General features: G+C 48.6%; 1 protein-coding gene across 3 annotated transcripts in view; it reads right to left on the reverse strand.

Annotated features, from left to right (window-relative positions):
• Window positions 1–2963: 2963 nt before the first annotated feature.
• The window catches only part of capt (adenylyl cyclase-associated protein 1), a 29295-nt gene continuing 8442 nt past the window's right edge, over window positions 2964–23816 (reverse strand). The window contains exons 1-12 of one of the 3 annotated variants that reach the window (XM_089565471.1): window positions 22118–22424; window positions 12748–13007; window positions 10215–10292; window positions 10077–10130; window positions 9342–9431; window positions 9144–9229; window positions 8235–8340; window positions 6947–7121; window positions 5963–6138; window positions 5386–5509; window positions 4051–4277; window positions 2964–3546 (exon numbers count right to left, since the gene is read on the reverse strand). In XM_089565471.1, the coding sequence (XP_089421597.1) occupies window positions 3466–3546; window positions 4051–4277; window positions 5386–5509; window positions 5963–6138; window positions 6947–7121; window positions 8235–8340; window positions 9144–9229; window positions 9342–9431; window positions 10077–10130; window positions 10215–10292; window positions 12748–13007; window positions 22118–22385 (1725 nt within the window). In that variant the 5' untranslated portion in view covers window positions 22386–22424 and the 3' untranslated portion in view covers window positions 2964–3465. Of the gene's footprint in view, window positions 3547–4050; window positions 4278–5385; window positions 5510–5962; window positions 6139–6946; window positions 7122–8234; window positions 8341–9143; window positions 9230–9341; window positions 9432–10076; window positions 10131–10214; window positions 10293–12747; window positions 13008–15044; window positions 15418–22117; window positions 22425–23816 lie in introns of those variants that run through there. The other 2 variants (XM_089565476.1, XM_089565484.1) reach the window with 2 other exon arrangements.

The following is a 23816-nucleotide window of genomic DNA, read 5'->3' on the forward strand; positions in this document are numbered from 1 at the left end:
GCTAGTATGCAGTTCCAATTCCCATGCACTCTTATTCCTTCCTGCCGGCCATAAAGCCCCCCCCCCCCCCCCCCCCCCACTTCCACAAACGGCTTTCTTGTCGCCGCGCCAGTTTATCAACAAATTACCGCTGTGAGCTCAACTGAGTCGCAGCGCCAACAGAAAACAAATTTTGTCATGGTTTACGCAACCTGGTGCATAAAAACGTACTTCCGCTTAATTTATAAAAGCTTGAATAGATATGAGCAGCTAATCCAGCTTTCACTAATTCTGAGGTCCGAAGTCGCGTTATTTTATCCAGGAGCTCTCGCCGCGTGTTAGAGCGTTGCGTAGGCGTTTGGCTAAGTGTGGAAAATGTAATGAAATCGCGCATATTTTCCTATGAATAATGTAGATACCGCACCGCTGCGGTGGCTCAGTGGTTACGGCTCTCTGCTCTGGCCCAAAAGACGCGGGTTCGATCCCGGCCGCGGCAGCCGAATTTCGAAGGAGGCGAAATTCTAGAGGCCCGTGTACTGTGCGATGTCAGTGCACGTTAAAGAACCCCAGGTGGTCGAAATTTCCGGAGCCCTTCACTACGGCGTCCCTCATAGCCTGAGTCGCTTTGGGACGTAAAACCTTAATAAACCAAACCAAGCTAAGGCAGATACCAACAGCAGAAAGATACTATAGATAAACCTTTACCCCCCAGATACCTCTGACATGCGTGCGGAAAAAGCAGCTGAAATCGGTAGCGGTCGTGCTTACAATCCTGTGCATGAAATGTTCTTAATGGGAACAAGAGCAAGCTCAGCGCAAGGATGCTGAACACGTACTGGTGATCGAAAACACGCGCTCCGTCGGAACAACCTTCAGTCTGCAGCTCGCCTATCCAGTTACTACTCCACTGAGTCAAGTCAATAGATCTACATTCTGATGCATAATATTATCATAGATGATATCGCACGTAAAAGGCGACAACAAACGACACGACAGCGCAGAAATCTGCTTCGAAGTGCCGGTTTCCAGTCCGTACACTACCTGGTCGACTACCCTCGGATGTCAAGTTAACGAGTAACTGCGCACAAGATAACCGCAGCACTGTCTGGAAGAGGGCAAATGTGAGTAGTGACACACAGCACACACCCTCATACGTTAGCTGATGGAGCACAAAACGGCAGAGGCGAACACGTAAACATGCGTTCTACGCGCGGCGCCGGCGCGACCCGCAGTCCCTCGGGCCGCGCGCGCCGACAGATGGCGACTGGCGTCGAGAGTAGGCGCGCGTCCGCAGCCTGCGTGCGAGGGTAAAAAAATCTGGTCTATAAGATCAAACAACAGTGGTTTGGTTGCCTTAATGCTAAAGCACGTGTGAATTGAGCAGTTGACTGCAAGCGCTTGTTATGCTGCTACTACCTAGCAAAGCTTAAGCCTAGCTTATACTGCTTACCGTAACAAACAATATGGATGAGGGAATGTCCGGTAGGTCAGGTGCCCACACACACCTGGCACCCTGGACCATCTGCACAGCTGCATCGGTGGTCGCGGGAAGCAGTAACACGAGCAGTACTAGCTGTGTGGAAGCTCTGCATTGATAGTGCCTATACTGCGCTACCAATACTGATATTGCCCAGTCCAATATTGCAGGCACACCCCTTAGGCAGAAGTGATAAGTTGAGACAGATTTGCTATACTCCTTCATCTTAGTCTTCAAGGGAATATGCTGCAGCCTTACAGATGTCGGGCTGTGTATTCGAATGCCCTGCAACCTGCCTCAAGGCACTCTGTCAAAGCAAGCTATTCATTTGTCTGGCAGCTTGTCTGGAAAAACATGCCAAAGCTTTGCACTGTGTGTTGTTTCCAATTGGTTGGTTGGTTGGTTGGTTTATGGGGTTTAACGTCCCAAAGCGACTGAGGCTATGAGAGACGCCGTAGTGGAGGGCTCCGGAAATTTCGACCACCTGGGGTTCTTTAACGTGCACTGACATCGGTTTTGCTGTGCACTGTGAATGACAGTGGATGTTTTGGAAATGAAATATAAAATAACACGCATGCGCACACAAATCACCATCACTCCTGCTCACACGATACACGTTAGTTGCATTCAACCTGTTGTTGAACTTCGAAGCTGAAGTTTAAGTTGATCGTCGAAGTTGAAGGACCCTTTGTAATGCCAGGAAAATGCTAACTTTCAGCATCTTCACTGTACTGGCTGGACTTCAAACTGCTCGCATAGCCCAGGAAACCAATAAACTGTGTATGTTCACAGCTAAGTCGCCAAGAGTGTAACTCTAAGGAATTTGCGAAATAGTTTGGCTATCAATAATTCGAAAGATAAAACATGGCTGTAGACAAGCTTCTCTGTAACCCAGAAGCAAGAATACAGCACCCATGCTAGCGCCAAGTTTCTTACAGCGACGTCCGGCCCACTATCTGGCAGCGCACCGCTTGCTTGACCTTGCCTGCTTTGCAGAAAAGGCGCAGCGGACTGTGCTTTGAAACTAGCCACCGCCTATTACGAGAGGTCTAATCCTTTTATCAGTACACTATAAGCAGAATAATGTCATTAAAGGTACAGTACAGTTCGTTTCCACAATGCCTCCAGCAAGTGAAGCGTTTAAGGCAAGGACCGCTGCTAGGCTTCGTTACATTAGGCTGAGGTTGGCTTCACTTCATGACAAGCAGTGTACCAAATGGGGTCTTTTTGGCGCGAGAGCTGTCGCTTTGAAACTGACTATGCGAGACTGAAGGCTACCCTCGAGCACACCACACAGAAATTGCCGCGCAGCTTTACGGCTGATGTGGCGCCGCATGCAAGAAGAAATCACGGAAATGTCTTTGGAAGCACCACCACTTGCAGAGGTGCTTCCTTTCCCACTTTCTTTCAATAGTTTCTAGCACAAGCATTGTACTTTAGCATAAACAAGCGCTGAATGCTAAAGATGCAAAAACCTACGCTTTGTTTCAACAGAAGATGCACAAAATCAGATGCCCACCCACAAATCTTTATTGAGCAATCAGTTGCAAATCTCATACAAGCTCCACGCGCACATCCCACAGATTAAAAAAAAAAAAGGCCTTCCAGAATCACATCGTTCCACACATTCTTGATGAGAATGTTTTTGTTCCTTATTTCCCCATTTCTGACTAGTTAAAAAAAAAAAATTACATCAGAGAGAAAGACGAAGGTTAAGTGTAAAAGTGCAAAAGGTTACGTCAGAAAAAGAAAATCGGAGCAGCTTGGCTGATCAGGGCAGCTCACAAGCTTATAAATAGGGAGAAGAAAAAAAAAACTTGGGCCACTGCAACTTTGCTCGTATGCTGCATACTGCCTGGCCCAGACAGCAGGCGGGCGGCAGCGGAGGAAAGTTTCTGAAGGAACCCTGCTCCACATCAGTACGGACTAAGGGAGCGTGTTGCTAGTTCCTCTTCTGCCGTGGAAAACGACAATGAGGTGTTGGAAGACGTGCGACACCTCCGCTGGAACTATGCCTTTTCAATGACGGCCGTCGTCAGAGTCTTTCCGTTCCAGGTGGACTTGTACTGTTCCGGCACAGGTATCTCCATCTGCAACAGCCACAGCCTTGGTTAGAAACTACACCTTCTGACATTACGCTACAATCTGACTGACACACTCACGTCTAGCAGATGATAACGACAAGTGCATTAATATACCTCAGTTTTTGAACCGAAGTCTACAACAGCTTGCAAATAAGATGACTATGTCATTTGTGAAGAGACTCTCCCAATGTGAGTGCGAAATTTGTTTTTGAGTTAATTTCCTGCCTCTGCAGCTCATGAAAGTTCTGCACAAGCGCATGAAAGAATCGAAATAAAGTGGCTATCAAATCCATGCCAACATCCCCGTCACCACCGTTCTCTGGCCCGTACCTGCCAAGGAAACTCCACATTCGATAATGAAACACACAGAACTATGGCCGCATACCAAAAGAGCAGCTGCAATGCCCTGCGATACTAGATTTGGAAGCGACGACTTTTGACCAGTTCCTCTGACCCAACGTGCCACAAGCTGCGGAGTTAAAAAAAAGCCGACAAGCGGCTGAAGCTTACGTAGTCGCCGCTGGGGGTGGGCACAGAGACGTTCACTTCAGATGACTTGGAGGTGACCACCTCGACATCGAGGGACTTGTCCGACAGGTAGATGTGAGCCCCGTCCGTCTTGTCCACGGCAATGGTGGGCACCCGGCCCATCGACTGCGCCTTGACGCTCTGGCAGTTGATGAACTCCACCACTGACACAATGTCCTCGAACACTACTGCCGTCTTCTTGCAGGAGTCTGCAATCGCAATGGGGAGAGACTCAGTGCCAGAGTGATAGGTGCGACACTACCACAAGGCTTTTGCCTCGGAGGGCGAACAAACCCGCTGGCCACACAACAGCAAATTTTCATGCATTTAACAAAGTGTGGAAGACTATGGGCTAGTTTGCAAACTACCGAGCTTTCACAGATTATGCATAGAAAAGAGAAAGTACATAGTGATCTAGTGATAGTATATAGTGAAAGTGTATAGTGATAGACGCAGTATATAATGATTTCAATGACAGTCTCATGAGGGGAAAAAATCGCAGTGGCACTTGGCGATTTTTTTTTTAAAGCAACAGTTACCTTTGACTTCCACTTCACTGCTACAACAAATTAAGAGGTTCTAGGACTAACAACAAAACTTGGAATAACCCCTTCAGATACTGCATCCATAATCATGGGAACAACCTGAACATCAAATTCTTGTGGATGCAAAAAGTATGTCCCAAAATCTAAAAAAATCACCTATAGAACTATCTCAAGTCAAGCGAGTAAAGTGTTAAGATGCAAGATTTCTTCATGCTTAATGGTGTATGGCTCTCATGAGAGTGCGTTTTTATTTGCTTGGTTTGCAAGCGTGAGTGCTACAAAATTTCTTTACACGATATATAAAGTAATTTTTACACAGTGACTTCTTACATCAGAATATAACCAAGACCCTGAAAGCAATACTGAGTCACCATGTGAACATGACAGGACCAAAAAAGCCAGTTTTATGCCGAATTACAAATTTTGCACGCTGTTTTCAATTCAATATATGTGGCGTATCAAAGTGCAGCTTGCTGGGCTCAGTGAGAGACAGCAAAACACTGTTATGTTATAACCCAACAGTGAAATTGGTTTCATAGTTTATAAAGACTCGAAACAATGCCTTTTATCAGCTGTGGAGAAGTTAGCACAGTGACACCTCAAAACACACTAAAAGCTGGGCTCTTGCCTAACTTGTAAAACTGCAAGAGAGCACTGTAGTTTCTACAACTAGGACAGCCTCGTGCAAAGCACACACAAGTTGACTCGCAGACAGCCAATGAGGCTAGCTATGTTTCAGCCAATTACGTATTGACGGTAACCCCAGCCTCACCAATAACGATGGAGTTGACCTTCCCCTTGACCTGGATGATGGAGTTGACACACTTGTAGATGCACACAGACTGGTTCATCTGCGTCTGGTCCAACACAATATTCTGGTTGTTGACCTGGTACTCCTGCATAGGAAGACGCAGACAGATGCATGCACGTCAAGATGTGCAAACTTCAAAAAAAAAAGGGGGGCTAATGCAATAGCAATGGCAAGGCTACTTCGTTTTGACACTCACTGTGTTTACTGAAGGTTTGCCAAGTTGAAACACAAATGCCAACAGAAGTAACTAAGCAACTAAACAAACACAAGCTTGCAGCTCCTTGCAGTGTTCCATAGTCCAGTGCTTTTGAAAACAACGCTGCCAGATGAACAACACCTGCTTCGCTATTTCACTTTCCAATGAAGATGCCGAACAAGAGGTCTCTTTCTGCTCTTCAATAGATGGCTGACTCTCCACGCAAACATAAAATATAAGCTCATGGCCTTCAGACTGAGTATTTACCAAACTGTGGCCTGCTTTCGTTGAAAAAAACAAAAGCCTTCGTAAGTCCTCTGAGGAAACAGCAGCGGCACTCACCACACACCACTTCTTCCCTTCCAGTTCCAGCCTGGGGGGCTTGGTGACCTCCTGGGAAGGCCGAGAGCCAAACCGTGTGGGCGGCTGCGGTGCCGGTCCCTTGGGAGCCGCAGGTGCCTGCGCCCTCAGGGCTGGGTTCTTGTGCGTCATCTGCTCGCTGCTCACCTTCTTCAGCCCTGCACAGTCACCACAAACTTCTGCATGAGCGTCCTGCTGTGCACTCGCAAGATCTGCCTACATGAACCTCAGAGCAACATTCACAACAGTGCATTGTCAGACTGCAGTGAAGAATGTGCAGCAACTCTGATGCCCTAAATCCTCTCCCAGACCACTGTGGACAGAACAAACAGAGGAGCTGTGACTGCACCCGCGAGCACTAAGCACTGCCCTGGTCAGTCATGCAGTACAGTCTTTGTCAAAAGTAACCAGGCTGCATGTTTTTCTTCTCAGTCGTACATTAAAGCTATTATGCCAGCCCTCAGGGTCTAAATCTCTTGTATGGTAAGAAGAACCCCTGTTCTCACCTTCAAAGAGCGTTTTGATCTTTAGGGAAGCCGTGAGGGCTCTGTAATACGAATGAGAAGCAAACAATGCAGCCTGGTTACTTTTGACGAAGGCTGTACATATTTGGAGTGCAGAGCACTGGCATGCAGTGTGCACATTGCTGATGCTGCTTACTACTGCCAGTTGCACCACTGTGCAACTGGCGGTGCAACAATGCATGGTGGTGCACGGCCCTTAATTAATCCTGTGAACACATTTCTTGAGTGCTGCATCACATTGTTTTTTGATACAAATTACAGGTGATATGAATCTCTTTCATGCCCTCCTGAGATATGCATCAAGAAGATTCTAGTGTACTATCTGCTGAACAGAGTTTCTGCTCAGCGATAGTCAAATCGCTTTCGTGGCACACCCATGCGTGTGTGTGTGCTGCATAACCCATCAGAAGTTAAGGCAGCCCGTGTGCCATAATCGGCTGACCCTTGCTGATGTCCTCTCCCTTGTTGAGGTCCCTGAACAGGGCAGCCCTGGGGTCCTCGGCAGGAGCCTGGCTGTTCATGAAGTCAGCTGGTGGCGGTGGTGGTGGTGGCGGGGGACCCCCTGCGGCTGGCGCTGCTCCACCAGTGGCAGCAAAGGCCGCAGTGGCATCACCACCCTGCAAACGTACACACATTCACCATCTGTTGCTGCGAAGGCTCAGGCGCGCTATCCATTTTGGAGCGGACTGAGTCCCCCCAGGCTTGTCACTCTCATTTTAAAATCTCAATCACACTACTGATCTCCTCTAAATCAGCTGAGTAACTTATTCATCGTCACTGCCAATTTACCCAAAGAATGCCAGCGTGCTTTTGCTCAAGTGCTGCATTGCTTTAAGAAACGGATGAACACAGCGCAACGGAACGCGGACAAGAAGGAACGTGAAACACAGGACGGGTGCTCCTGTGGGCGGAATGTGGGTGGAGCTTCACTGCAGGCTTAAGTTGTATCTGACTATAGCATGGGTAGCATCGGCTCCACTGCCTGCCAAGTTCAGTGTCACCCAGTCAGAACCCACTGAACCGCAGCTGCTATGGTCCCCAAAGGATGGAAAAACTGGATTTTGCTTAACCACACTCTTCTTCTCCAATTCTGCTGGGTCTGCTCCTGAAAACCTTGCAGCCTTTAAGCCCTTTACTCTTGAGGCCTTTACTCCTATATGGAAATTTAATACTCTCTGCATTAATTGGTTGGGTGGGTCTTCAAAGGAAACACTGAAAGGCAGTCTGAAATGGAGCAAGCGACTTTAGAGTGAAAGTTCCCACAGTGCATAAATAAACATCATCAACCCAAACAAAGCAATGTAAAGCACCAGTAGCAATTACTCGAAACAGATCAATCTGAGAAAACAAAAGCAAATGGAAAGAAAATTTGACTTTTTTTTTGTAAGGCTGTGGAAAATAAACACCACTGCTGTAAAAAACAATCCATTCGAAGCCAGTTTGACACTGAAAGGGAAAAACAAAGCAGCCCTATATCCAATGCAACAAGATTTGGGAAAAAGTGCTCACAGGGTTTGTTGTTCTTATTATAGTTTAATAATAAAAACATTAGCTAAATGCATCGCCTGTCCACAGAATGTCATTGAGAATTTTGGGCTCCTCACCAAGTCTTAGCAAAACCCAGTAACCCTATTCACAGCGTAGAAGAGAGACATGCATGAGCCCAACGATTCTTCCATAGCACGACCATGAACACAGCACACAATACAACAGGACTGAGCGTGCTTTACCCTGGGGTTCCACACCAGTCCGGTCAGGTGATGCTCCTTGACAAAAGCCTGAAGTTCGGACAGCACAGTGAGCCACGAACGGGCCCAGTCGACGTGGGTCTTGTCTCTGCACGAAGAGGGGGAGGGGCCACACGAACCCATCTTCAATCTACTTGCACTCCATCAGATAAGGAGGTCACACAGCTTATTTCATCAGAGTTACTGGTTCTTTGTCTCTGACATCATCTTCCTATTCATTGCTGACAAGCCATACCAATGGCAATTCAAGGCAGAAACAGCCTTAGAGAACTACACCTCACTCACTAGAAAAAAAGGTCTGCCAGCTGTAAGAAACAGTCTGTTCATCTTTGTGGCTGGGTTAATCAGTTCTCATGTGCACAACTTGGCAGGAGTCACGCCGTAGTGGAGGGCTCCGAATTCGGTTCAGCCATCTGGGGTGCTTTTAATGTGCACTGTCACTGTGCAGTTCTTTATCAAAATGCTGCAACCGGGATCAAACTCGTGACCTCATGCTCAGGAGGCAAACAATGCATGCACATTGAGTCACCTTTGTGGCAACGGTGCATATCATGGTTAAATGGATATACATTACAAAATCAAATTTTCCCGGGTCGTGCCTTGAGCAGTGCCTTGCACTGATGCTAGTTATATGCTGGACATTTTTAACATTAATTATTACGTCTTGCAAATAGGCAAAATAAAAAATCTACTATTACCAAAACAGGAATTTGCTGTACCATGTCAAATAAAACTTTGAAGTTTTGTCATGACATCAGAAATTATAGAATGGGATACCAAATTAAAAGTGAGCTTAGGAAACGTCACTGTGCTACAAAAACAACATACAAGACCTTGAAACTTCGTCTCACAGAGAGAAAGCCAGATAATTCCATACAACAGACAACTCACTTTTCCTTGTAGTCCACTAGAACCCTGTTCGTGTAGAACTGGCAGGCATCACTCATCTCCTTGATGTAGGGAGCTGGCGCTGGTGCCTGTTGGGGTCGAAGACGTGAGAGAAGATCAGATCCCACGAATCAAAAACAAGCAAATTCACAACTATCCCTCGGTAAGTAGTGGCCCACATGAGACAAGAGGAAAACTCACAACTGTCACCCATCCAAGAGCTGGAATGGATTCGCTGATCGCCGACAGATGGTTGAACAGCTTGCTGGTGCGGTTCTTCTCCCTGAAGTCCTATGACATCAGGGTGAGAGAAGAAAAAAGAAAAAAAAAAACAGCAAGGATAAGTGCGGAAGGCATCAGCATAGTACCGTATAATCTCGTGTAAGGGCCGCATCCATGTATGGGCCGCACCCCCCGTTTTAGGCTAGATTAACTGAGAAAAAATACTGTCACATGTTTTGTTTTATTGTTGTGTGGAGTGCACCTTCGAAATTCACACCCAAATTAAAAAAGAGAGAGCGTGGCCCTTACATGAGTTTATACAATATACTGTGAGAAGCGGCAGAACTGATTTCTTCTCAATAACCTTGAACAAAGACGAGCCACTGAGACACTTAGCGACAGCACAGAAAAAAGGAAGTAAAAAAAAATTATACTGTCAGCTAAGTTCCAAAGTTTTAGCAAGGTCAAACAAACAGGTTAATGCTCCAAACACACAAGTTTTGTAAATATATTAACATACCATCAGTACCATGCCTTCTTTGCATTTCATCTAGCTGAATTTGAGCACTCTAGTTTCCAAACCATTATTGCTTATCACAGATAGCGATGACTAACCTGCCCTAACAAGTAGACTCCAAAATTTGCCAATTTCAGTCCTCAATGTCCTCAACCAAGAATAGCCAACAAAAGCAGGCAAGAAAAGAAGAAAGATACCTGGATTGCCTGGATCTGCTCGGAAGTTGGCTTCAAGAGGGTAACAAGGCCATGCTGAAGACAGGAGAGAAGGGAGAGAACATCAGTTATCAGCTTCCAGCATAAGATGCAAATCAAAATGATGCGAAAGCCGCATACCTTGTCGGGCTGACGAGACTTGGCCGCAAGGCCCAGGAACTGTCGCTGAGTCAGCAGAGCTTTCTCCACCATGCTTGCCTGCAAGTTTGAGGAGAGAGTTTTCTCATACATGGCAAGAGAAATCTGAAGTTCACAGTGCGGCTTATTTCATTTCTGGCTGCTAACCACTGGCTGTGGTAGGAGGATAGCAGCTGAATTTTGAGTTTAAGAATATTGCTGCTTCTTTTCCATTTGCTTGAAGAAACTGGAGTTTGATTTCTGCCAAGCTAAAACAATGCATAAGTTCTAGGGGAAGCCACATAGAGGAGTGTTAATCAGAAAGAAATTGCCCACAGCAAAGTGGTGGTCACAGTAAAACACAACAAATGAAAGACAAGCAACTAAGCTATAGACTGACGCAAATGAGGCCAAAATGACCTTGCAATAGTGAGATATCAAGATCTGACATTAAAATATCAGACCATACTAGGAATAACCTCAAAAATCACAAAGCACCAAAGGCTGCCAGGAAAAAAAAACAACAGAAAAATGGTATAACAAATAAATTTGCATGCAAAAGTTTACAGTGCACAACATTTTGTTATTCCAGTTTGTTTTACTACTTCTTTTTTGCATACCCCTTCACCCCTTTTAACTGTTTCGGACATGACCCGCACTATGTTCTACTATTGAGAAAAATCTGACAATTGCGTGCGTATATATTTTTAACCTCCTATTTCACAAAAAATAACAGAAATGGCTCAAGAATTTTAGGAATTCACTCAAGCCACACACATCCACGCTTACGGAATTTGAGCCCTGTTATTAAAAAAAATACCGTTATAACCAATTGTTTTCTTTCCAAAGCTGTTGCCGCAACAAAAAATCAAATACAGCATCATTTAATAAAATATTCCAGCGCTTGAGAGAATAAAAATCTATGGGACTGATTACGTCACCTTAAGAGTGCAATGTCATAGCATTAGATTTCACTTTTGTTGATTTGTTGCAACTTCTGTGTGTGTGTTTGCATCAGTTTCTTTGCAATTGCCAGTCCATCAACTGCCACATTTGGACTGCTAGCTGCAGTGGCAGGCATCCGCTACACTGTGACTACGTCGACATTTGCATATTTCAGTTTTGTGATTTTTGATTTCAACTTTTTAATTTTTTTTACATTCTTTGTTGAACTCAAGCACTCGATTCATCTACACTGTGACTGGTTCCTCTGGAGTCACGTGACCGTCTGACACCATACTTCTCTAGACCAATTGACGAATTTCGTAACACCAAACAGCACTGGGTTGCTCCTGACGTGAACTCTAAAGCTATCACATTAAAAAGCTTCAGCCCCAGTCAGCATCTCCTAGGCGCACCATACAACTTTGTGACGTCAATCTTTATTGTTTTTGGAAAAGAGATCCATCATTATAGGCATGCAATAGCCCTACCATTCAATGCAGCAAGCATATGAAATGTAAGCGGCATCACTGAATTCGTGAAAACAACTCTAGACGCTTCAAAAAAAGATTCTGAAAACTTGCATGCGCAATTGTAGACACCGTGCCGCAAAGGGTTAACAAGGTTACGCTCTGCAATGACAGTTTCCTGCACACTCAACCAGAACATGCAGGGCCCTATGCAACAGACACAGCTTGCATGCAGTAAAAACTGATGGCCTAAGGAGGCTGAACCTAGCTAACAGGTCTGCAGTATTAATACCAGGAATGTCAAAGCTCTCCCAGCAAGCAAAAAATTACGTGCTCGAGGTGAAGCGTTAACTATGCAGAACAATGCACTATATACGGTGGCGGTTTTAAAAATGGGTATTGGGACCAAAGGCCAAAAGGCAAGATGCCCGCAATGGCATGCCACTAAAACAGCAGCATATGAAAAGCACTGCTAATGGAATTTTCAGACAGGTGACACTGCAAGGAATTTAGATGTGAAAGTATGTTTCTATGCTGCTTGTACATTGCCAAGCAAGCAGCTCAGTGGACTGTTCAAGCAACCAGCATGAAAAGATGCGGACAAAGGAATAGGACAATGTGAAACGCAACTGAATTAATGTAGTATGCTAGGCAAGGTGGTACAACTGCATAATGAATATAGCAGTGTAACAGATGTAGACACACACAATGAACACGAACCAGGCACTGTCAGCGCCTGGGCTGGTATAATATAATGAGTCTGGAACCGATTTCACGCCATTTCCGATTTCCCGCCCTTCACCACTGGCTGAAGTGATGCCACGCCCCACGTTCGCTCTTCGTTATTGGCTGAAGCCTAGGGCATGGTGTTTCAGCCAATGGCAAGGGTGGAAAATTAAACGGAATCGATTCAGGAAGTAATTGTTATATCAACCCTTGTTTGTTCTGCTCGTGTGTGTCTACATCTGCTGCACTATTACATTAATCATGAGATGCAGCACTAGGTTGCGCGAGAGCCTTCTATAATCCACATATTTCCACACTGATTGCCTGATATCCCACTCTAGTCCGTGCCCTCCTCAGGCTAACAGTCGAATGGAACAGGAGCCCAGGCAGGTACCCACGTGTGTCTGGACGTCTCCTCCGATGGTGCGACTGAGGGCCAGGTAGGCCTGCACAGGCCCCTTGAGCAGCGCCTCAAAACCCTGCACTGAGGCTGACACCAGCTCCACTGAGGTGCCACGCTGCAGCATGCGTGCTGCAGGCGAGCCGCCGCAGCCCCCTCCATAGGCCTGGCCTTCACAGCGCTCCAGCCGGAAGGCAACCTGCTCCAGGCGGTCCACGAGCGCAGCCAGCTCTTGCACAGACATGGTTGTCACGCTGCCTGCATGGTGCAAAGGCACAGCTTGCAGGAGGGGTTTCAGGGCTCAACAACACAACTAGTGCAACTAGGGACCGTTGGACTTTTCAGCTTTATTTTTCAGAAATTCGCCAAACTGTGCATGAATTACTGACTTTATACCGTAATTGAATATGGCAATTCTATATTGTCAAAAGAGACTCAGAGCCAATCTGGGCATTTTTGTCAGCATGAGCAGTTTGTTTGCCAGTAATTAGCATAATTTACCAGTAACTATGCACTTCGAGATGCACGCCTGTAGAGGGAATTGCTCTTGCCATAAAAATGTAAGGCAAGTTTAATGAGACATCTGGCACACAAAAACGCAAGAGAAGTTTACTCTTAAGAACTAGGCTGACAAGTTTCCTATGGGTTGTCGCGCTGGACTGAGAGGGCAGGGTTTCACACGATCTACGTGTTGATGGCAGCGATGGAACTGATCCAAGCAAGACATGATAGTGAACAAACAGTGCTTAGCTAGTAGGTGGCAATGAGGTGGTGCCTCCCGGTCTGCAGAGGCATGTAAACAAGCGGAAAAAAGCCTCAAATCGCCCAACTCTGCGGCTTATCCAATAATACCACTGTCTCAGCATGCCCCTGGCTTAAGTTAACTTTTTAACTTTGAGTTTAGCTTGTACTCAACTAGCTGTGCCTTACATGCCAATACTAAACTTTTTTTGGTTAAAACCAAATTTTAAAAACTAAATTCGGCATACTTAAACCGAGAAATCCAACCAAGTATAACCCAACCATCAAAGCACATGAATCTGCAGCAGGCAACATTTATTCTTCGCATACTGTGCAACATCAGAAGGCATCGTATTTTAAACTAGGCAAAGGCCACTTCCAGCAAAAAGAGGCATAACTGATATTTAATGCGCCGTTCGGAATGAGTAATAATGTTTTTAAAAAATCTGCACCAGTGTAGTTTTCATGTTTATAGTATGATTTCTCTGGCAGTTTCTACGTGCTCTCGGTGAAAACTGATCGCTGCCCTTTCAGCGCCAACTTCATGCCCCATTATTCTCTAGAAGACGAATACAGATTCAGCCTAACATCCACGAAATCAAGAGCGCGCAGCTGTGACGATAATCATGAAGTAGGTGATAGACACCTAATCAAATACGACAAACTTATATTCGTCACAACCAGGGCAAACCAGCTAATTTTCACTACCGCGGCGAAGTAAAGAACCCGCTAAAACAAAAACCCCAGCCCTACTTGCACGGTGAAATAAAAAATGCACCGACACTGGCGAAGCTCGACTGCGAAGCATGCTTTGCGGTTTTATGCACAGCCAGCTGTATCCGGCCGCAAGCCCCCGGTGTCTACGCTGGAACAAGGGTGAGCTTTAAACAAAACCCAAGAGAAAATCCTGTCATCGCCACCTGCCGCTCGGCTGTGCCCTCCACAATGCACAGGCGCCGTTCCAAGGGTACGATGGAGAAAACAAGCACGCGTCTGCAGTAAAAAGCCTGCTTGGCCTGCTCAGCTCCCTAGCCTGGCAGCGCGCAAACAGCGATCGAGAAAGAGAGAAAAAAAAAAAAAGGTGACAGCGCCTCTTTCTTCGTGACAGCCCCCGCACGAGCAGTGTCCAAGTTCAGGTGCAACGGGCAGAAAGTGCGAGTCCAAAATAAACTGCGACACGTAACAGGCACCCCAGTCCTCGCAACAAGGAGAAAGAAGAGAATGCCGGTTTTCACGATGCGCGCCGCACACCCCGACGAGAAGACCGATGCGGCTCCCTGATTTCCCTGATCAAACAGCTAGCAACAACTGATTATCGCGCGCTGTAAATGCGAAAACTGCTCGGAAAGTCTCGGCTGCAAGTAAGCGGGCGCGATGTAACCACACCTCGGTGCGTGAGTCAACCGGCTTCGCAACAAAACGCGCCTTCCAAGGACCGGCCGAACGACTGCGCGCCGCCGGGGCAGCAAGCAGCAGACGACGCATCCGGCGTACCGAGGTTTGTCAAAGCGCAGCGATCTCGCGCGCTGTTGAGAGAGACGGATAAGCGCTTACCGAGGTGATCGCGAGCCACTCGAAGCCCCGCCAGCCGGGTGAGCACTTGGTTGATTTGGTCTTCAAACATCTATCCAAACAAAAGTTGCGACGGCGACGGCAGGGCGGGACGCTCGCAGCGGAGCGCCGGCAGTGAAACGTTCGAACGAGGCACACCGAGCAACAACCGACCGGCGGCAGCGGCAGACCTGTTCCAGACGTCAAGGGCGCGTGCAGCAAGCGGCGTTGACGTTTGCACCGAAGTCTTTCGCTCGCGCTGCCTTCCAAGTCCAGAAAACCTCGCAAAAACCACGGCCGCGAAGGAGCTTCGCTGTTGGCCGAACGTCGGGTCGCCGAAGCAGCCAGCAGCGAGAGCCACCTCGGTGAGCGCGCGAGGCAGTGAGAGGGGGGGGGGGAAGAGAGAGCTCCTTCCCAAAATACACACGCTCGGAGCTTCTTCCGCCGCCGAAAGAGAGAAAGCGCGCGCGACGCCGCTGCTGTTGGCGCTGCTGCAGCATTCGCGCCGCGAGAGACGACGACGACGAAACCGGTATATGAAAAAACAAAACGCGGTGCATGTGGGGGGGGGGCGAGGAGGCGTGTCGCGCGAGTTCTTGCCGTTCCCGGCGCGCGCACATCGGTGTTGCTCACCCCGACGCTTTCATACGTAATTATTCTTATTTACTTCGAGTCAGAACCCGGTTTTCTCGGCGCGTGTTTGTTTTGCTAACGGCTCCCAATAGTCGGCCGAGTTCCAGGGCAGGGTTTTCAGGAACGCGCACGACCCCGACTTTGAACAGACGAGCATTGCCCGACGCCTCCCCAGCCTTACCGCAGCCTCTGTAAGCGCTATTTCGGGCCGCCTACGAGGCCCCCTGCATGACGAATTCCCAACCGGCACAGCGCAACGGCCAAACCATCGACGGCGGTGTAGCAAAATTTGCGTCTACTGACTCAAAAGGTTAAAGATCTTCATTTGTGGAGGCGGTGCGTGTGCTGCGCTCTGGCGCCCTCTACCCGGTTTTTCAATTTGTCAAGGTGACACAGCTGAAATTACGTAACATACAAATGACCTGGTAGGCATCAGCCACGGCACGCCAGCCTCGGGAGAGAGTGCACGCATTTACATCCGCTGGGACGGAGAAACCGGACACGTCGAGCATTGTGCGAACGCTGTTGTAGTCGCGGGCGGTTACTGACAGGAAGCACGCTTAACGGCGAGCGTCAACACCGCGATTAGAATGTTTGGCCTTGGCCGGTCGCGCGCTAGAGCTAACGGAACTACGCCACCACTACAACGAAGTTTGCGACACTGTCCGCGTTTATCGCGTCAGTGGCGCTGGTGGCGATAAGTCCGAACTTTATTTTTTTATAGGTCCCTCTGGTCGTCGAGGTCCGAGCTGGACGGCGCCTACCCCTACTGCTCATATGTTGGGTTTCGTATTTTAACTGCGTGCGTCTGTGTTCGCGATAAAGATGCACGTTGTGTTCTTTTCTCTGTCCTCCTCACAGGAAAGAGTCGCTACCGAGAACACCCGTCTTTGTCCTGGTCCCTCTTTGAGCGTAGACGCCGCGTCACATCCCGAAGTCCCAGGTCCATGGCGCCCTTATTCCAAGCTGGGGTGTCTCTTGCGGTCGTCTTTCGCGTCTTTAGCGTGGTCAACATTGGACCATTTGCAGAAATCAGTAAGTCAGCTTCTTCACAAGGCTTGTTTTCCAACCAAAAAAGTCTCGTTCCCAGACGACACACTTGCATTCTTTATGGAAACGAAGAGAGTCAAGTTACCCCTTCTGAGTAAACTAAGGAATGTCGCTAGTTTATTCCAAGATGGCCCCGAGAGAGCTCTCGATATAGTAGTAGTACAAGAGGCTTGCAGTCAACCTTCTGTAGCAATGCAGTAGAGGCGAGGCAGGAAATAGAAGGAAATTGGGCCTTTGTTCCTATGCCCTCATACTAAACTTTCGAAGAATTTTCTGCTTAACACCGTCGTTCCAACTTCCTCCCTTCACCCCCCGCCAGAACAAGGAACAACCCATAGCACTGTGACAAAGGACGGCCTCCCTCCATTTCCTGCCTGACTCTGCTGCAGGCGGGCATCCGGAGTTTTCATTCACTCGAAGAATGCGAGTGTGTCATCTGGGTTCGGGACCTTTTGAGTGGAAAACAAGCCTCCCAGAGAAGACTTACAGGTTTCCGCAAAATGGTAAAATTCCACGTTAGCTGCCGATAAGACAGTGTAGACTCGAGAGGCGTGCACTGCACGAGAGTGTGTCCGTCCGTGTGCTGCGCAGGAGAGACAGTCCCCGAGTGACGGCGCCTCGGCCTCCGAGATAGCCTTCCGTCGAATCTGTGTTTACCATGCCAGCTCTCTGAGGCTGTCAACATGCCGCACCAGTGGGAAGTGTTCGCCGAGCTCGCGGCTCCCGATAATGGAGACCGAAAATACTCGCACAGTACTACTGGGTGAGAGGACGTTTCTTCCCCAATATTTGATTGGGTGAGTGTAATTGAGTGAGTGAGGGCATGCAATGCGAAGGAATTTTTTTTTGCCGCCGCCGCGGTGGCTCAGTGGTTATGGTGCTCGGCTGCTGACTCGAAAAGACGCGGATTCGATCAGGGGGCGGCAGAAAGTTAGGTGGGCGGATGAGATTAAGAAGTCTGAGGGAATACGGTGCCCGCAAATGGCAAGGAGAGAGTTACTGGAGAGATATGGAAGAGTCCTTTGCCCTGCAGTGGGCCTAGTCAGGCTGATGGTGATGATGTGTTTGCGAATTTACCTAATTTATTCTTGTTCCCATCGAGGGCGGGGACAATAGGGTTTAAAACGAGCTACGCTGGCGGGACCAAAGGCTGGTGTCGTCAGGCCATTCTACGAATCAGTAAAATGTAAATAGTTTTCTCCTTCTTTGAATCTTTCTTTCTGCTTTATTAATTATAAATAAACAGTTAACCTTTCCGGAAGTTGTGCTCTAGGAATGTGATTGAGCAATATCAAACCTGCAAGACGTCGAACATGCAAGACAGGGTCGACAGGGAAAATCAACTACACTCGAACCTCGTTATAACTGAACGGTTTCTAACGAAATAATGGATATTGTCACGGAAGATAGGGCGAAGGAATGACGTTATAACGAAGTAATGTATATAACGAAGGAATGACGATTCCCCTTGGAAGCTCGGTCAACACAGGTTATAACGAAACTACGGCTATAACGAAGTAATCGCCGTTCAACTTCGTTATAACGAGCTTCAACTGTACTTGCAAAAAAGAACAGAGGTGCCCCCGCGCGGTGCTAACCGGAAGCAGCGAAACAGATAAACGCGGCCGTCGAAGACGCCGAACACGGCGCTGTTTGATTTGAAAAGTACAAGATAGGACTGCGCGATGTGAATGCACATCAAAGATCCCCAGGTGGTCGAAATTATTCCGAAGCCCTCCAAGATGTCATTTCCTTTCCTCAAAAACCAATTTTCAATAGCGGGGCCAACCAGCGCCGCTAATATCCAGCAAACACTGGTTGCCCTTTAACTTACCCTGACCAGACAGCGGCCCACCCTGCATGCGTGAATTAAAATTATAGTTCACTATAATTAAAACTGGAACCCTTGATAGTCTAAAGCCATTTCCACCTCAAACTAATAGAAATATGCTTTCTCTAAAGAGTACATGTACTGACGGTGCCTAAACGCTGCGCGGCAGCCAAAGCGAGACCATCCGAAAAAAAAAAAAAAAACAGAAATACGAAACGGCAACGTGAGTCGAGTGGGAAGTGAACAGTTAAACACGGTGGATGCACACAGTATGAAGAAGCTAGTCACAAGCACGAGCATTTACACAGCAAGCTTCCAGCACAAATACCTACATAAAAGAAGGTAGAAAAGCCTGCCAGGCAGAAGCCTCCAAAGCAGAAAAAAAGGTTAAGCGTCCCGCTGTTCCGAAATGAGAGGAACTAGAACTTGTCCATTCAGATTCCAAGACAGCGTAAGCCAAGTGACGGATCACAGGCGGGCTTCTAAGCTGTGAAACATACAGCACCTCCGGCTCGACCTGAGCAACCTTAGTCCACGAAGCCGTCGGAGCGAACTCGTACTGATTTTCCTCCTCCGATATAGAGAACACCGAAAATCCAAACCACCCTTTGGCGGCCCAGGCCTCCTCTCTCCTATTCTGGTTATCCCGAGGACGACGTCCCACTGGGAGCAGATGTGCCCTCTGTGCGCACTGACATGGAGACAGACGAAGGGGGAGGGTACGCAAAGAAGCCCCCAGAATCGCGCAAGCCGAGAAGCCCTACGCCGACCGCAAGAGGCAAAACAAAAGCAGAGACGACCCGCAATGGCGGCGGCGGACAACGCGGAGCAGACGACCTGACCCCGAGCCACGAAAGAAGCCGCCTTTCCTCGTCCCTGCACATTCGCCTTGGTTCACCCAGTGGAGGGCGCAAGCACGGACGGAGACAGAGGTGGTGTTGGCTGTGGTCCCCTTTGTCTCTCTCACCTTCTCTCTCTCTCTCGCTTCCCTCACCACACTGTCGGCTTCCGAAGCCGACCACACGTCGCCGGGTAATCGCGGGGGTGACTATACAAGGAACATCCGCGCGCGCATTAAGCTACGATACTCTCTGGTTAATTCGAACCCGCTTAATTCAAACTTCCGCTTTAATCGAACCCAGCCTTTCGTCCCGTCAATGGCAAGCCAAACAGAAAGGCTCCGCTGAATTTAAACTCCGCATAATTCGAACAAACGCTCCGTTCCCCTTTCGAGTTCGAGATACCGATCGAGAGTCAACTCCGGTTCAAAATCCGGGATCCTTCAGTGCGGTTTGGATTTCAGAAGCGGAGGGAGGCGACACTCGTGAGTTCAACTACATGACGTAGGTGAGGCGACCGTCTATAAATCTCCGAACAAGTTCTGCATATCAGCTAGGCACACAAATTGGCGGTTCGCCGCACGCGGTCTCTCAGCATATACGCTATAGCGCAAGAATTTTTCTCCCCGTTGTAATCTCCAGTTACGAGGTTAAATTAAAGCAGCGCAGCGCGCAAGATTTAAAAAAAAAAAGTAAGATGGCGTAACGGGCTTCGTGGTCCCAGAATGATGCACTGACGTCACATCGACAAAAGACGCGAGTATCGAGCGAAACTAAAATAGTCCACAATGACGTGGGGAGTATCTAACGTTGTAAGGCGGCAGACAAGGCGTGTAAAGAGACGGCGCATGAAAAGCAATACAGGAGGCAAATGAAGCAGCACGCGTATCGAGCGATCGAGAGAAACGGCGACGCATACTCACCCTGAGACACGCGCTAATTGAGTTAAGAAGTGCGCTACGCATCAGTAACTGAAAAGACGGCCATCGTAGCAACGCTAGGGAAATTGTCTGTGCATACAGAGACGCAGCTCTAAGTATCAAAGAGGGACGACATAGCAAAGACTACGGATCCTCCTTCAACGAAAATTTCGCCATGATCAGTACTGCCCAGGAAATCAAAGGTTTCACACGACATGCACCGCAGTGATGCTCTCGAGCCGCACCTGAGAGGTAGGCTCCACGGCTGTTAAGAAATGCGAGTCGCAAAATACACTACACGGTCCTGTAAAGAAAAACGCAAAAAGTAAACGTAAAGAAGAAAAGAGAAACATTGTACATCTGACTGGAGTCACTCGACAGACACTCGTTAAACCGCGGACCTTGTGGGGACGCCTTCGTCCCCTGCGTTCGCTTTCCCGCAACGCACTAGTTCCCTGTAGTTACAACCCCACAACCTACAGACTGTCGCGTCACCTTTAGGCGGACAGGCTAAAGAGCACCTCGGAAGCTCTGCTTCCTCGCAGACGCTGTTCGTCATCGCAAGGGGTATGTATCCCCTTCAAATGAAACAACGTAGCAAGATAACTGAAAGGCGAACATACAAGCACCGAAACATCAGCTCCTGACAAGAAAACAAAAGTGGGTATACTCGCACTTCTGCGCTGTAGCCTTCGCACCAATTACTCTAATTTATTAATGTACAGTCTTTCTCAAAAGTTTAGAGTCCAGGGGGCTTGCTTCTAAGCCTCGCAGTGGGACTCCTGTACCATTCGTGGTAGTCCCACCCATTGGAGGAGGCAGAACCAGAAATCTTCTTACCTTCAGCAAATTTGGAGCGCTGGAGATGCATTACGAACCAGACAGTGGGCTTCAGAAGCAAACCCCCTGGGCTCCAAACTTTTGACAAAGGCTGTACGTCTCCCCAGCTAAGAAATTCTTGCTTTGCTGTCACGATCCAAAACTAGACAAAGGAGACGAAACAGCGTGGAGAAGACTCCAAACACATATCCAAACGTGGTTCTAGTCAAGCACATATGGCCAGAAGTACGATCGGACAGATGCAAACAATGTGAGGATAGAGGGTCACTAGACCGTATTATTTGGGAATGTGAGAAGGATCCAGGAAGAACAGGGGGGTAACAACCAAGACTGCATGGGAGACCCTTCTGCAAAGCACAGAAGAGAACAACCAACTTAAAGCCCTCCGACTGGGTGAGGATGCCGCTAGGAGTTAAGGGCTTCCGGCCTGCACCTAAGCTTACCGCCGGAACCCAGGGGCCCTGCCCCGGGGTTTAGGCGCGATCTATTCTGTTGGACAAATAACGTTTCTCTCTCTCTCTCTCTCTTGCTTTGCTGTTTCCGTCTCAGCTGCCTTGTTCGCGTTTCACTGACGCTGATTGTACATCCGATTCTGATGTCCACATACAAAAGTAAGAGGGGGGGGGGGGGGGGGGCAGAGGTGATCAGCACAAACAGCTGATCGGTCTCTCAGTGAACGTTACAGCTGACACATCCGACACCGCCACACGTCGTCGGAAGCCCGCCAGTCTCGGCAGCGTGCACGCAATCAGATGGAGCAGATCGAGGCACTTGGATTGCGGCCAATCGTTCCACACCCGTGGCGCCCTTGCCAACAATGCACTACAGCTAGCGGTGCACGGGGCGCTTCGGCTAACTGCGACACGCCTGTCCTCGGCGCGCCTGTACAGCGCGGAAACCCGCGGCATAACCGCAATAAAGCAACCATCCCACGCTCATAACTGGGGGAGGAGGTCGTCGCACCTTGCACGTCGCGCAGGCCGGAGGCGGCGGCGACGAAATATGCCTCCCACGAAGAACGCCGACCGCGACGGCTCTTCTTCAAAACACAGCGCAGCCTCGGTCGCTCGCACGCGGCCGTTGCTGCGCCAAGAGCGCCGAGACTGCGGTCTCTGCAACTTCCGCCGGTAAACCGCGCGTCCGGCCCCTCGACGGGAAGCCGTTCTCCCGCGTGCAAGAGCGCGCTCCCGTCGGCTGCACAGCTACCTGCCGCGGAGCGCGCGCTTTTCATGGAACACAGTGGGGCATTCTCTGTGCTCGGCTTGCAACAATGCGAGCATTCCCCGGGCGAGCATTTCTCCCCCATACTTGGCGCAACTTTAAAACGCAGGGTCGTGTGACATCAACCGTCGCGACTTTGCAGAAATCTATAGGCGCTGCGGCGTCGTGGATGCAACAACTGCGAGACGCAGCCGCGTGTGGCAGGCAGAGTGGATTACGTTAAGCGCACGACGACTCGCTTACTTAACCACGTACCTCTGACCGTTTGGCAGGAACACCGCGGTCCCCGAAACATTGCAACCGGGTTAGGTTACGGGCACGGGTCGTTAGGGCCAACGGACAAAGCTGGAAGACCCCTTTAGGTAGCACCGAAACATTGCAACAATGAAAGCATTAAAATTGGTTTTTGAGCAAAGGAAATGGCGCAGTGAATGTCACACGTATCTCGGTGGCTCAGTGGTTGTGGCGCTCGGCTGCTGACCCGAAAGACGCGGGTTCGATCCCGGCCGCGGTGGTTGAATTTCTTTGGAGGAGAAATTCTATAGGCCCGTGTGCTGTGCGATGTCAGTGCACGTTAAAGAACCCCAGGTGGTCGAAATTATTCCGGAGCCCTTCACTACGGAGTCCTTCAGGACGTTAGACCCCCATAAACTAAACAAAACGGCGTTATATCTTTGTTTTGGTCAAACATGGCCTGAAGTTTCTTAGTGTCTTTTTTTTTTCCTAACGTTATTGTAATGTTACAAATAAACGTTCAAATAATCTTTTCCTGAAATGTAACATTTGCGAAAATGATGAGGCAACCCTGCACGAGCCGGCCGGCCAGCCAGTGTGACGGCGCACAACTTCATCAACGCTATGCAAGGGTGACCAGCAACAAGGGCGACATTTAAGCTCACAATAGAGCGCAACATTCAACTCGTACATGGCACACACTCACCTCCGAAAGTATGCAAGGGGGTCAAGTTTATTTACCCCTTACTGAGGGGTGTGACATGAGTGATAGTGGCGAATGGTGTAATAAGCAGATTTATAAGAAAGTATAATGGAGCTGTGCACGCAATATATGGTGAGCTTAGTCTAAGATTGGTTTGGTTTATGGGGTTTAACGTCCCAAAGTGACTAAGGCTATGAGAGACCCCGTAGTGAAGGGCTCCGGAAATTTCGACCACCTGGGTTTCTTTAACGTGCACTGACATCGCACAGTACACGGGCCTCTAGAATTTCTCCTCCATCGAAATGCAGCCGCCGCGGCCGGGATCGAACCCGCGTCTTTCGGGTCAGCAGCCGAGCACCATAACCACTGAGCCACCGCGGCGGCTGCATAGCTAAGGGTTTAGTTGCAAAGTACTGCTAGTTGAAAAACATGTTCACTGCAAGAACAGTAGGAAAAGTTCCGGGACCCGGTGCGTAAAATATACCTTTGTTTTATAGTTATGAT

The sequence above is a fragment of the Amblyomma mixtum genome, chromosome 1, assembly GCF_055824585.1.
Source record: "Amblyomma mixtum isolate Tamu chromosome 1, ASM5582458v1, whole genome shotgun sequence".
Taxonomy (NCBI): domain Eukaryota; kingdom Metazoa; phylum Arthropoda; class Arachnida; order Ixodida; family Ixodidae; genus Amblyomma; species Amblyomma mixtum.